At 43.6% G+C, this 14,708-nt stretch overlaps 1 protein-coding gene across 1 annotated transcript; it reads right to left on the bottom strand.

The window, feature by feature from the left end:
• Positions 1-640: 640 nt before the first annotated feature.
• On the bottom strand, positions 641-11,524 carry ITM2A (integral membrane protein 2A). The gene is made up of 6 exons (XM_065643523.1): positions 11,367-11,524; positions 7,079-7,210; positions 6,751-6,939; positions 5,252-5,362; positions 3,968-4,118; positions 641-1,726 (listed from the first exon to the last, which is right to left on the bottom strand). Exons 1-6 carry the CDS (start codon positions 11,448-11,450, stop codon positions 1,638-1,640), a joined length of 756 nt encoding a protein of 251 aa, XP_065499595.1. The 5' UTR covers positions 11,451-11,524; the 3' UTR covers positions 641-1,637.
• Positions 11,525-14,708: the final 3,184 nt, after the last annotated feature.

The following is a 14,708-nucleotide window of genomic DNA, read 5'->3' as shown; positions in this document are numbered from 1 at the left end:
TCGCACCCCGCTCCTTTCCTCCGCACAGCTTTGTAAACAGCAACTGAGAGCAGCTACGCCTATCGTCACTTACTCCCTAGTTCTTGGTGCAGAAAGCCTGCTTGCTGTGTGACTTCCAGCTGTGTAATCCCAGTTACTTTCCTAGAGAGCCAGAAGGGTTCAAAACACACTTTAGCTCTGAGCAACCAGAAATCTCACCGCAGTGCTCCTGTAGCTCTGAGCTTAAAGCACAGCAAAGCTCATGAGTAAATGCTGAAAAGTGTTATAAGCTGTTGATTAACCCTCTGCTGTCTTGGTCTATTATGATACGCTAAGAAGAATTCTCATTGACACATAAAGACAAGCATACCTTTAATCACCAGCCTCATCTACACCAACATTCAAAGGGATTAATTACAGAATGCAGCCCTCCTTTGCTGTACCACAACTGACAGTCTTCTCCCTGTTGCCCAAGTTTGTTTTTGCACCACGAAGCACTTCCACAGCAACAGGAAGAAGAAATTGGGCTTCACAAGCTGAAAAAGAGAGGATGGTGAGGGGGAAGAGCGCTGCATGCTGCCCCAGGCCCCTAACCATCGTGTCCCCCACATATCACGTGCTGCGCTCTCGCCTCTGAGCGCCATGAAGTCACACAAACGCCAAAGTTTTAGAGAAACATTTATTATAGGGTTGCAGAATTTATGCCAATATAAAGTCCCTTAATAAAACTCTCAGGTTCATCAACTGCAGGACACTTAACTCTTCATTACCTTAATACTGCAGCTTTCAAAAAAAAGGAACGATGCTCTGACTGCAGTAGTAATGCTACTTGCTCATAAAAAGTTGATCTAAAAAGTTCATATAAGCCAGAGTAGTTTAAGTTTACAACTACAGTCACGTTCACAAGTGACCTACACCAGAACAGATTCTTGAAATAGGAAGTTACAGGATAAACCAATTCATAACCAAAAATACTGACAAGCTTTAAGAGCAACTCTATCTGAATCTAACAACTAAATACCACAAAATCAAATAAAGGTAGAAGAATTAAACGTAAGCTCGGGGAAGGTTCCAAATATACATACGAATTCAATACAGTAATTGCACAAAATGAAAGAGGGTAGTGTTAGAGGTTTATGATTACTGAGGTTGGATTTTACATGCTTCACACATGGCAGTTAAAATAAACCTTTAATGATACGCATCAGAAGGGTTTCTTAGCCAGGATGCCTAGTGCAGAGCTATTCTACAGAACTACACAAGATGTGCAAACCACAGATTATTACTATTAATCATTCTGTGAAAGTTAAGGTGAACAGAACTGGTTCCAGCCAAGGAATTGGTTAACATTTTTATATATATTTTTTTTTCTGCCATTCCCAGATTACACTAAATCAAACACATTCAACAGATAAACTGATATTAACCTTCTAAACAAAAACCTTACTCAAATTTAAGTTTTACATGAGACAACTAAAAAGTTATATCAAGGATCAAAGAAAGCTGAAATGGTGACTTTGTCTTTTGAAATACAAGCAATACACAGAAAATGCATAAGGCTTTTGATTATCACTGCACGCTTTAATTTAAGAAGTCGACGTCTAATGCTCGGACTTCTCACTGAAGGTGTGAACTAGTCACCTCCCATCCAACACCCTTCACTGCTGACAGATCTTTGTTTCAACAACGAAAGAGTTTTCAAAGTGTCTGATTGAGTGACAGTTCTCCACTGAACGTTTCTGCAGACCTGAGGACGAGAGAAGACAAGAGCCTAAGTAAAGCAGATCTAGAAACCAGCAGCAAGTATTTACAGGTTTGGTATCGTTACGAACTGCAGCAAGATACAATCATTCAGTGTGTGGTGTTTCTGCAGCCATTAGTTGCCACCAGAGCTTGGTACCAGTTTGTTTTCTACCAGAAAAGCCTTCCTCATTTTCAGAATGCTCACAATAAAAAAAGGGGGACATACACCACACAGGGGACAACGTAAGCACTTTTTTTTTCCTAGTATCCCCACCACCATTTTAGTGTTGACACTTCTGTCACTAAACAGATAGTTTATGGCAAAGTAAGCACAAAGAAAAAGCAAAGCAGACTAAAATTACACAGAAAGAGTCTAAAAACTCAGGGTGCAGAAAAAAACCCAGTTCTTTATCAGCACTTCCTCCCACCCAGTATGTATGAACACAGAGCCTGCTGCTCTAGAGCAGTCCGCGCTCTGATGAGAGCCCTGGGAGGATTTGCCACTTGGCTGATCATCTTACTGAAGTTTTTCCTAACATTATTAAAGTGATTTTCTCTATTTTGGGGCATGCCAGCGTCAGATCTCACACAGGCAGTTTACCAGCTATCAGTTGTGAATCTTTACTAGGAGACAAGAATATTATAGTCCTGCCATCAAAACCAAGCTGCCCAACTAAAGCACTTCAATATACAACAATTACAAAAGATTTGTAACTCGTTTAATAAGCAGAGAAGTGTTCAGAGTAAGCAAGAGACACTACCCGAAGTCTAGAAGCACTAGCTCTTAAATCCAAGCCAGCGAAGTGCCACTTTAGTTTATAAACACTTCCTAGGTAAGGCTGGCCTTCAATTAATCTCAATCTTAATGCCTGTACAAGCTAAAACTACCTGAATACAGAACTGAACGGTGAGGATAACCTGTCCAGTTCCTTCCACACCTTCAGGTACAATTCCCGGGAGCTGCCACAGAACCCAAGGTCAGATTGATCTAATAGGTGAACCCATGAACTCCACAAACCTAAGAGCCAAGGCAGCACCAGCTAAAGGAGAAGACTCCACGCAAATTACAGGAGTTTAACCATTTTAGTCTAATGATTTACGTGTGCATGGCCTGTACACACTAGAAGAAAGGCATGCCAGAAGTTTGATCTGCACAAGACAAGCCTTGTCCCTGCACAATTTTCTCCTCAGCGGCAGCTTTCCATTTGACTAGATCCCCTGCCCTCCTCCTCCCCAAGGGCAAACAAGGTGGTTACAGAACAGAAACCGTACCACGAAGCATTACTCATCCACTAGAATCCTTCTGTGCACATATTCTGTAGAAGTCTTTTACTATGCAGCAAAGATGTCAACAACATGCTATAGCAAGATGATTTACAGAAACGCTATGAACACTCTTTGCAGTTTTGCCTGTAGACTACAGTCAGTCACAGCAGCAGCCAATTTAGACTTGTTCACAAAAGCATCTTCACAATAGCTAAGGGACACAAGCCTCTCCCTCCCTTAAAGCCACATTTACTGTTTCTTCACATGTCCTACACTCTTGGACCAGTTTTATGCTCCCACATGCAGAGTCCTCCATCTAGTATCAGGCTGCAGGCCCCAGCAAACAGCGGATGTGGCTCCTGGGGCTGTAAACTGGGACTGGGCTGAGGAAACTCGTGCCTAAGAGCTTGGCAGGAAAACCAGAGCAGTGAGTGCTGACAAACCAAACATGGCAGTACAGAAACAGAGCTCAGAAGTTCCCATGAGGTGTTGTTCCTCTTTTAGAGAGAAGTCTGGGATATCCAGAGCTCGTTGTTCAATTATTTTTTGGTTTTCAGAGCAAGTGAACCAGAAGATAATGCATTTACTTGGTTCTCCTGTAAGCCAGCATTAGACAGGACAGGACAGTGACAGACTAAGCTGCACCTACAGAGACTCACATTATCAGATGGATTATATGAATTTTGGGGGCAAACTAACTTACAACTTCAACCAAAAGTTGGAACAGAAACAGGCATGAGTTCAAATTTGGTTTGTGCATGTAACCTCTAATTCCATAACCGAAATTCTCTCTCACCACGTCAAAATGAAACTTCAGATACATGCTTGAAAGTACAGGAAAATACCCACCAGCTCTCTGAGTAGACTCAGCTCACGTTGAACACTCACAGATTTCCAAGTCTAAAAACTCCGAAGGTTTAAGTATTTACCCTTTCCCTACTTAAACAATAGATTTATTTTTTTACTGAAGGGAACTTACCCGTTATCTGGTCTCTGCGCTGAAGTCTGAATGTCTCTTTTCCAACACAGAGTTGGTAAATGAAGATACCCAGGTCAGACACATTATCTATCTCCTCTGTAACCACCATTTCCTCACGGACTAGGTAGGTCTGGGGCAAGTAAGAGCCAGTCTAAAACAGAAAAAAAACTTGAGAAACGGTATTCTGCTAACAATGGGGCAAACCACTACATTTTATTCTTTGCTTTGGAAGGGCTTCAAGCAGTAGATTTCAGCTTTCCTTCTTTTTAATACTAAGATATGCTGGTCTTGGACAGCTGCATAGCACAGAAGTCAAAAACTGACAAAGGCTCTTTCAAACAGTTGCAGTTTCACCCAAACAAAGCACAGTTAACCTTAACATTACCTCACCCGAAGCAAACATAAACAGAACCTGGGAAAGTTTACAGTTAAAGTAGAAACAAAGTATCATGAAAGTTTCCATGTTTGAGGCAATATATTTCCGATAAAAGAAGGTAGTGTGACCTACAAAAGTTAAGTCTTCATCAGAAGATCAGAGCACTTGGAAATTACTTCTCACCCCTCCTGAACAACTCTTAAAGATAGGGACAAGCAGACACACTTAAGAGTTTGTCTACATGAAGCTAAAAATAAATAAATAAATAAATAAATAAAACAAGCTAAGCCAGATCAGGTGGCCTCTAGCACTAGATGTAGAGGAGTCTACTTTTTTTGAAAAGTATATTTGACACAAGATAACTCGGTAGCACATTTAATTTGGAAGTAGCAGCAAACTATCAACTTGACCTATAAGTCATCTTGGGAAAGAAAGAAAAAAAAAAAGTTTTAGCTACTGAAGAGTCAAAATGTTCATGGTGAGCTCCTAACTCCAGTGCCAATAGAACAGCAGTGCCAATAGAACAGAAGAACAAGTGAGCATTGTGCTTTTCATTCAAACTCTTGTGGCGCAGGTGAGCTTTCCAGTAGTAACTTTCAGGTTGAGGCTTCCAATGATATTTGAAGCTTTATCAAATTCCTTTATAACTGCTAAATTTAACTTTATTCGCTAGCTGCTTTCAGCTTTCATAAAGCTAGGTATTAATAAGAGCATTAAGCATGAATCTACTCAACATAATATACACTGACAGCTGGCCTTAACTTCAGCACACTGACTGAGCCAGGGGATTATGTACTTTGATGGCAAGAGGACTGTTCTAGCAAGAGACTGTAGCTCAGGAGCAACACCCAGCGTTCGTATCCAAAGGGATCTGCTCAGCATAACTGAACAATAAAGTCTCCACGTACCGCCAGTTTTGCAAAGAGATCCATCAGATTTCTTGGTGGCATAACTATGGATGTGTTCAGCGGAATCACGTAGCAGTTACCCAGTTGCAAGTCAAGATACGCCGTCAGGAGCTATTTTGAAAACAGGTTTTCAATTGATTAAGCATGGCCTTTGATTGTTAGAACACAGTTCTACAAGGACTGAAGAGGAAGCTTAAAAAGCTGGAGATCACACCCAGCAAGTATCAAAGTGATGCATTCCAGGACTGTCTAGTTTAAGAACTTGGTTATCGCCACTTTCGCAAAGAGGTTTCCAACAGGACTTCAGTGCAGAAGTCAGAGCTGACTATAAAAGCTTTTTACGTCATAATTCTAAATGACTATAGTTTGTATTAATACAGAGAAAGTATTTGGGAGTACGCTTTCGTAACTGAAGAGGTCCAATTAAGCACAGCGCAAACAAAAGGCATCTGGCTGCTGATAAGCAACCATTCCCCATAAATCGTTATTCAGAAAAAGTATTAAGTCTTGAGAAAGTCACATCAGGAGCACCACTGAGTGCAACAACTGCACAAACTAAAATTATCAACACATCTACTTGTTTTATTATTATTTTGCATAGCACTTCGCCAGAATCAACTGAAGTTCTTAAGTCACCTGAATCCTTTAAGTTATAGCCAAGATTCTGTCAAGACACCACAGATAAAAGCTGCGAATACTGCGGACACAGGTAGCGCAGCTTGGCCGCATCCATCCTCTGCTACCTTTAAAGGCAGCACGTGCACAGGTCAGTTCTAGTGGGTTTATTGTGATTATACCTGCGTTGCCAAGGTTTGATTTGCAGACAACCTGCGAGAGCTTTTACAACTAAGGATAACTATGAGTCCTATCAATGCGACTTTTTAATTAAAAAGTCAAATTAAAACCATCCTCTCATCTTTGCTTTACAGAAACTACATGCGACTAACACAGATTTTTCAAGTTACAGGTTTCAGCCACTTGAAGTGACTTTTCAGTTCACTTATCCAAGGAGAAACAACCCACGTTTCTCTGGAATTCTACATTTTGCTGTAGCGCAGTTTGGCAGAATCTCAGACCAAATCCTCAGTTTCCTTGTTTCTTAACTCACATTTACAATGTTCTCCTATCCTCAATTTCATTTACATACGAATCTTGACCAAATAGCAAGCGTCACTTCCAGACATCCTATGGGTAACAATATTTAAAGCTGTAGAGCACCGACACACGTTGTTCTGAGTTAGAGTCATTGTGGGCATAAACTCCCCTAACATTCTTGTAATGCTCCCCCCTTGCAGAAGTTAAGTCTAGTCTAGTCTATTACAGAGTTAAAAGGGTCAGATCTCCCACACTTGAACCCATCTCCAAAGAGAGACTTCCATTGACAGGAAACTTTGAAAGCCTCCAGAATGAAAATCCTAAAGTTTTTATGATTACCATCCACTCCGATTTCCCAGTGAGCAACAAGACCGGCTGCTTCTTATCACTTCCCGTATACTCACTCTATCAAAGTCATGAACGATCGCTGCTGGGTCACTGTCCGAGAACTTTGGAACGGGCACATCAATGATGGCTATGTTATCATCTTCTCGAATGTCAGCTTCTTCAGCAATCGGGAGGAAATAAGGTTCCACCGCACGATCACGATTTTCATTTTCGAAGTAACACATTTCACCACGGTACACCTTGTGCTGGAAATAAGAGCAAGTCTAGTTATTTTTACAGCAAACGTTGCTTTAAAACTGTATTTCTAACACTTAGTAGTAATCCGTTTATAATTACACTTTTTTTATTCAGTGATGCTTATGGAAACAAGAACTTTCACATCACCTTAGGCATGAAGTACTTGTAGATGCAGGCTCCACCGACGACGACTCCTGCCAAGATGAACGCCAGACCCAGCAGAGTCAGCAGACATCTTCCAGATGAGCCTCCACCTCCGTGTGTGGCAATCTCTGGATCCTTTACATAAAAAGGGATGAGAACTTAGAAAGCACAGCCACTTTGAACCTGAAGTCAGCTGGTGTCTGCTCTTCACTTTGACCCATTATCTCCTGTTTCTTCTAGATGTGCAGTAAGAATTGTAAGTCAAGCACCATATAATAAGAAAACACATAAAATAGTACTGCATGATATTAAGATCAGCTTTCAAACAGTAGAAAGGGATATTTTCTTAGTTAGAGAATGCTTTCTAGACAAACCTTTATCAGGAAACTATTTGAGGTGTGAGAAATTTAGAAAACTGTAACAAAAGATACAGTGCTGCAGCTGCAATATAGCACAAGGAAAGCAAGATTTGTAGAGCAAGGTAATTTTAAGGCACACAGTGTTTTCGGGCCTATTCCCAAAGGCCTATTTCGTATCCTCCTCTTGCTATCAGATGGAATAAGATAACATTACTTTTCCTTACAAAGCTGGACTAACAGAAAAAACTAAGATGCAACTTTGTCTATTAGCTGGGGAACATCTGACACTCAAGTGAAACATTCAGGTTTTAGAACTTGCAACATGCACCAGTGAGGTCTGCTAAGAAAGAGAACCACTCATCATCTTAAATGCAGCTTCAAATTGTGCCAAATAAAAATAAGTCCCTGTGGCACATTTTACCTTACAGCTTCAAAAATACTCTTTTTTTTCCACTCAAGTCCCAGCAAAGCTTTATTTCTAGCAGCCTGAAACTAAGCTCTTTAGGTCAATGACTTGTTTTTTCCTCCCAGTGTTCTCTCAAAGAGAAGACAACTGGATCCAAAGGAAATTACTACCACCATCACATAACATAGTGATGATTTGTGTGATACTGATTGGTGTCTGAACAGCAAGTTGTAATGCTCCAGAGTTCTTTCCGTGCCTTTCTGGACTTCCAGGTGAAAGATTCACACAAGCCAAGTTGAGAAGAGAGCAGCAACAGTACTGTCAAATACTAAACAATCAGAAGTGACATTCCCTTTGGGCAAATACACAGCATTTTGGGTCTTCAAAAACAAAACAACAACGAAACCCACAAACAAACAAAAAACCCCCGCCACCAGCAACACAACCCCCAAATGTTGAGATAATCTATAGTTTGGTCAAGTATGTCCCTTTAATGATTCATGACTCAGGTATTTAGGAGCTCACTTTCAAGATCTGTTCTTTCTACTGGTCAGGAAGAAAAAACTGGATTTCACAGCAAAAGACCTTTTCCTTCATGTTGTTCCTAGGGTCAGTAGCTGGATTTAGCACAGCAGCTTCCATTGCCTTTCATTATTTGGGTCCCACTATTTGCATTCTTGTAGAATGTATTTAAGTGACCTGTGATCACAACAAGCCACAGTATTATTACAAAGCCTGCACATATTTCCATGCTCGGCAAGATATAGCAGTATAAAAGTTGAACACATCAGCTATGCAATTACTGAAACAAATAACAAGCTGTTTTGCGAAAGTCAATACTCCTACATTCCTCTCTCGCATCCTCCGAACAGAAAAATGTTGGTTCAGCAAGACATAAGCTGCCACAATTGGCTAGTTAAGCATTTTGTCAAAAAAACCCCCAACTAGTTTCAAGTCAGAATTATGTCACATTTATACGCCATTATGTGAAAACCATCTTTCAGAGTTAACTGGCTTTTAAGATCAAGACTAATTCTGTTCTCTTTATATTCTGCCACCTTCATCTCCACCTTTCAGTATATTACTCATCTAGTCTATCATTACTTGAACACAACAGTCTGCAGGAGGTTTTGGCACCACAGCCGTCCTAGTGCTTGGATGATGTCGACATGTAATTAGCTATGATTGCTCGACATGCATTTCAAACAAAGCAAAGGTATTTATCATTTCAGAAGCAATGTAGGCAGCCTGAATCTGAGAGAAGAGTTGACGGAGCTGATAAGAGAACACAATACCAAGACTTTGCTCCAGTAGGTTACAAAGCCTCTGCTCAAAAATAATAGAAGTCATTAAAAACCTGCAAAGAAAATGCAGTTTTAAGCTGTGCAGTAACAAGCAAAGCAAACTAGGAGTAAGAGGAAAGAAGAAAAAGCACTTGTGTTAACACCTACAGCTAGTTCAAGAGATACTGTTGACACTATCAGCTCCAAAGTATCTGCAGGGAGAGTATTCTGCAAGCTCAAGGGTTTTGCACAGATATTCTAGGGGACTTTTATTGTGCTGTTTCAATCAATGTTAGCCGTTAAGTTTGTTTGCTCTGCACAAATATTCCAGCATAAGGAGACATTAACAAGCACTAGAACAAGTTTGTCTTGGAATAAAATGGTGAACTTGATGTTTACATGCAACTCTAAGCCCTGAAATCAGAGTGAAGAGTTGTTAAAAAACCACGTACACATTTGCAAGCACGGAGAATATCGTGACAGGTATAACAAAATAGCACGAGTAGCTTCTAAACTGCTAAGAGCAGCTATCAAGCGAAGAAAGGCTGGAAGTGTATATTGCAAGTATTATATTCAGAACCAGCATGATACAGAGCCAGTAAAATATGTACAAGTTGCCTCAGAAGTAGCTGATGAGTCTGTCCCACAAGAAAGTGGCCAGACTAATGACATCTTCAAAATTTAAATTAAGCCTTTATCTACACTGTTTCACTGCTTTTTTACCCTCCTCTTGATCTAGTAATTGGGTGGTACTGTATTAACCATGCACACATACAACTCCTACAGCCCAGAAGAGCAATAACACCACTGCTTCCCCTTTCCATGGGAGGCTATTTCAGGAGAGGAAGAGGCTCTGCAGGCTGGCAGACAAGCTGCTTTCCTGATTACAGCTTAGAAGGGGAAAAAAAAATAAAGGCACTGGAGTCCAAGTCCATGGGTGTTTGCTTTTTGTGTTTACAAATAAACTCTGTGCATCCCATATTCCTCTTCTGAAGCTACTGATTTATTTACCTAGATGTTGATCTTCTTCACCTGGCTAAAAAAAAAAAAAAAAAAAATCAGCAGCTAAGCAGAACATCTTCAAAATAAAGTCTGCCGCAGATTCGGAAAGTTCAGTTCCAGCCAGCGACACAGCAACTCGCTGGGAAGGAAAAGCCAACCACAGAGTACTTGTCCGGGTTTCTATTTAAAACCCTTTATGGCAGGTTTCTTAATTTAAGCTGGACACAGCAGAAACCCGGACACCTCACCGCAGCATCGCGCTCCAACCCGCTGCCTACGAGGCTTTCAGAGCAGCAGCGAGCAGAGCACGAGCCCGAACTCACTTGGTGTGCTCGGAAAACGTTGCTGCAAACCAGCGTTTTCCTGTGGGGTCCAGGCTGCAGCCACCAGGAGACTGAGGGGTGGCCTCATTAATGTTTATCAATATGTAAAGGGTGTCACAAGGATGGAGCCAGGCTTTTCTCGGTGACAACCAAGGATAAGACAAGGGGCAATGGATATAAACTGGAACATAGGAGGTTCCATTTAAATTTGAGAAGAAACTCCTTCACAGTGAGGGTGACAGACACTGGAACAGGGGGGTTGTGGAGTCTCCTTCTCTGCAGACATTCAAACCCGCCTGGACGCCTTCCTGTGTAACCTCATCTGGGTGTCCCTGACCTGGCAGGGGGGTTGGACTGGATGAGCTTTCGAGGTCCCCTCCAACCCCTGACATTCTGTGAATTCCGCGGGGTTGGGGACGGAGCTGAACCGCAGAGCGCAGCAGGACTCCAGCTCGGAAGGTTTAAAACCCCGTCAGGGAACAGGGCCCTGGCACAGGCCCAGCTGCGAGATAAACAGCCCGGGCCCGTCCCGGGGGTGTCAGTGCAGCCCGGAGCTCGGCACCGCCCCGGGCCCTCCCGAGCGGAAAACGGCCGCGGGTCACTGAGGGAACCGCGAACCGCTGCGCAGCGCGACGCGCTGGGGCCCTCACAGCCCCGCACTCCCTCAGGGGAGCGAGCCCCCCCTTACACACACACACACACACACACACTCCCCTGGTCCCCAGCGCCGGGGAGCACCGAAGGGAGCGCTGAGGAGAACCGGGGACCCCGCGGACACCCGCCTGCCTTCCCCCGGCCCGCTGCCTCCGCGAGAAAATGGCGGCGGCTGCTTCCACCTCCTCCTGCCAAACCCCCCCTCATGGCCGCCCCTCGGCCCCGCTCCTCCCGCCAAGCGGAGAGACCCCCCACTCTCCGCACCTTGTCGGCCACCAGCGCCTCGGCCGCCTCCTTCTTCGGCTCATCCTTCTGGGCGAAGGGGGAATTAAAGGCGATCTTCACCATGGCGCTGTCGCTGCGCACCGCCGGCCTCCCCGCTGAAGACACTCCGGGCGGCGGGGCGGGGCGCGGCGTGCCGGCCACGCCCCCCACGCCCCGTGAGGGGCGTGGGGGGCGTGGCCGGCACGCCGCGCCCCGCCCCGCCGCCGTCTGCACAGTGCCCCCTGCAGGCCGGGCGCTTCACATAAGCATATTATAGAATAGTTTGGGTTGAAGGGCCCTTCCCAGCTCCCCCAGTGCCCCCCCTGCCATGGGCAGGGACATCTGCACCAGCTCAGGTTGCTCAGAGCCCCGTCCAGCCTGGCCTGGGGTGTCTCCAGGGATGGTTCAGCCACCACCTCTCTGGCCAGCCTGGGCCAGGCTCTCACCACCCTCAGAGTCAAAAATTTCTCCCTCATGTCCAGCCTGAATCTCCTCTCCTTTAGTTTAAAACCATCACCCCTTGACGTATCGCAACAAGCCCTGCTCAAAAGTCTGTCCTCATCTTTCTTATCGGCCCCTTTTCAGTCCAGAAAGGCCGCACTAAGGCCTCCCCGGAGCTTCTCTTCTCCAGCTGAACCCCCAGCTCTCCCAGCCTGTCCTCCCAGCAGAGCTGCTCCAGCCTCGGGTCATTTCTGGGGCTCCTTGGCCCCTCTCCAGCAGCTCCATGTGTGTCCTGTGCTGAGGGCTCCAGAGCTCAGGTGGGGTCTCACCAGAGTGGAGCAGAGGAGCAGAATCACCTCCCTCGACCTGCTGGTCACGCTCTTTGCAATGCCTGAAAATGGTGGTTTGAGTAGAGGTACAACTGAGTCATTATTTACAACAGCAGGGACATCTGCACCAGCTCAGGTTGCTCAGAGCCCCGTCCAGCCTGGCCTGGGGTGTCTCCAGGGATGGTTCAGCCACCACCTTTCTGAGCAACCTGTTCAGTGTTCCAGTGTTTATTTGAACGGTCATTTTAAGGGCAACCAATAGGTCTAATTCTTACAAAATCAACATGCTATCTTTTGATGTGAGTCCTTCTGGAGGAAAAAAAATTACATATATATATATATACACACACACACGCATATATAAATTTAATTTGAAAAGACATGTCAAGCTAACGCACCCCAATACTCCTCTCCCAAAATGGCGCTGAGGCCCAGCCCGCCGTGCCAGGCACTGCCGGTGCGACCTTTATTTTCACGGAGCGTTCTAGAAGCACCGTGGCTCTCCCTGACAGGGATTCTGCAGCTCCGTGGCTGCACGGAGCTTCACAAGCAAGGGCAGAGACCAAAGTCCTGCCTTAAAAGACCTGCACCCTAAAATCAGGGAGATCCTGGCTGTGGTGCGGGGAGGACGAGGCGCTGAGGGGACAGCAGGAGCGCATTTGTTTCGTGCTTCTCAAGTCTGTCTTCACACCAGTCATTTTATCTCCTCCTAGCTTTGTGCACCGTTCGTGCAGACAATCATACACACGTCTAATTCTCTATTTTACACCAGGAGCACATCACTGGGGAAAAGGAGGCGTCTCTGGGCTGCACTCAGCATGGCGCAGGGATGGGGATGGTTTAGTCAAGCTCCCTCCCTTCTCTTGTCAAATACATCCCAAGGGATCTTTAACAGCCAAGACGAGGCTTCACCATTCATTTAATGTCTCCAAAGGGGGAGAAGAAGAAAAGGCTTCATGCATCAGACTGTCTGAAGCAATCTTCACCTTCACAAGGATGAAAATCTGTGTCTGTCTCACTGGAGTTTGACTTTACAGCTCCAGAAAGAAATCTGGTTTGAATCTGGTGCCTCCACCACTGAACTCTTCCTCGCAGACAGCTGTAATTAAACAGAACTGAACACTATGCAAATATTGCAATAAGTAATTCTTCTAAGCATAAACAAAATGCAGCATGTATTCCAGCATTCAAAGCATGTGCTTGTTATTCTGCAGATGGAGCACCGCTGTTGTTTCCATTCAAGATCATAGGTTTGATATTGCTGCCTTTCATGTTCATAAGAATTTTGACTCTGACTTCAGTCAGACAACAAAGTCTTTTATGTCTAGTTAACCTGACTTTGTCTAGTAACAGAAAGTACTTTTACCTCATGTTACGAAGAAACTAGCAAAAAATTAATTTTCGTACTTTCTAGCTTTAGCACATTAGGAGCAAGTTAAGCCATACTCCCATCAAAGTCCCTGAAACACAGATTTTAAACCAGATAAGGTCAGTTTCCTGTATAGTCAATGCAATAGCTGTTCTCTACAACACGGTAGTTTATAAATTATATTAATAATTTTCAGTATCTTAATCTTGTATAATTACTTCATGCTTAAACCAATTTACTCTATCTTCCAGTTACCCGACACCTTTACTTGAGAAGGCACGCAGAAATAAAACTGAAATGGCCCCTTGCTATTTATCAAGATTGGTGTCTGTACATCCCGGCTTGTGTTCTGTGATCTGCTGCAAGGGATGGACCCACCTTGAAATATTGTGCTCGTATAAAATTTAAAAATATAATTTCTTTGGACATTTGGCTGCACTTGCTGAATTTGCAAAACTGGAATGCTCAGAAGATTTTTTGTGTGTGTGCATTTCCATTTGTTGCATCTGCAACAATTATTTATCTTGTCATGTTCAAAACTTAACTAAATTGTGCAGTGTCCAGAAGGTAATTCCAGTATCCTCAAACAATGTTTCCTATCCTTACACGCCTGATAGTAACTGCCAATTCAGTCAGTAACTACTCCTTCCAAATAAAGCTCCTCCTACGATAGTCTGACTGTATTTTGTAGAGCAGTTGCAATCTGAAGTACCAGCTCTGGGAAGACAAATTGCATCCTGAGATGTGTCGATGTAAGAAAGTTCATAATTTTTTTTTACCATCCTGAAATCATCAGGCTGTTCGACTGAATAAATATTAGAGATCTCACTGGTGACTCCACCACTTCACCTCTAAAATGCTTTTGCATCAGCCTCTTGGTACTGGCCCAGTTTCCTTTCAGACTTTTGCCATATATTGGCTGCAGGCCTGGAAATCCCAAGACATCTAAACAAGTAACATCACTTATTCTTCTGAATTCCATCATATTTCCTTTCCACTGAAATACCCTGGGTTTAGTTTACTGGTATTTATTCTGAGATCATCTTTATCACCTGGAAAGGCAAGAGATTATCCCCTTATCCTTAATTATCCTTTTAATCCTTCTGGTGTTTCTAATGTTAAAGCAACACTGCTTAAAAATTTAACAAATATACAGACTAAATTATCTTAGAGGCTGGAGGAATTTGGCCAAAAAGAAGGTTG

The sequence above is a fragment of the Caloenas nicobarica genome, chromosome 12 (genome assembly GCF_036013445.1).
Source record: "Caloenas nicobarica isolate bCalNic1 chromosome 12, bCalNic1.hap1, whole genome shotgun sequence".
Lineage (NCBI taxonomy): Eukaryota > Metazoa > Chordata > Aves > Columbiformes > Columbidae > Caloenas > Caloenas nicobarica.
The sequence above is the reverse complement of the archived record's forward strand: the minus strand, read 5'-3'. Positions and strand labels throughout refer to the sequence as shown.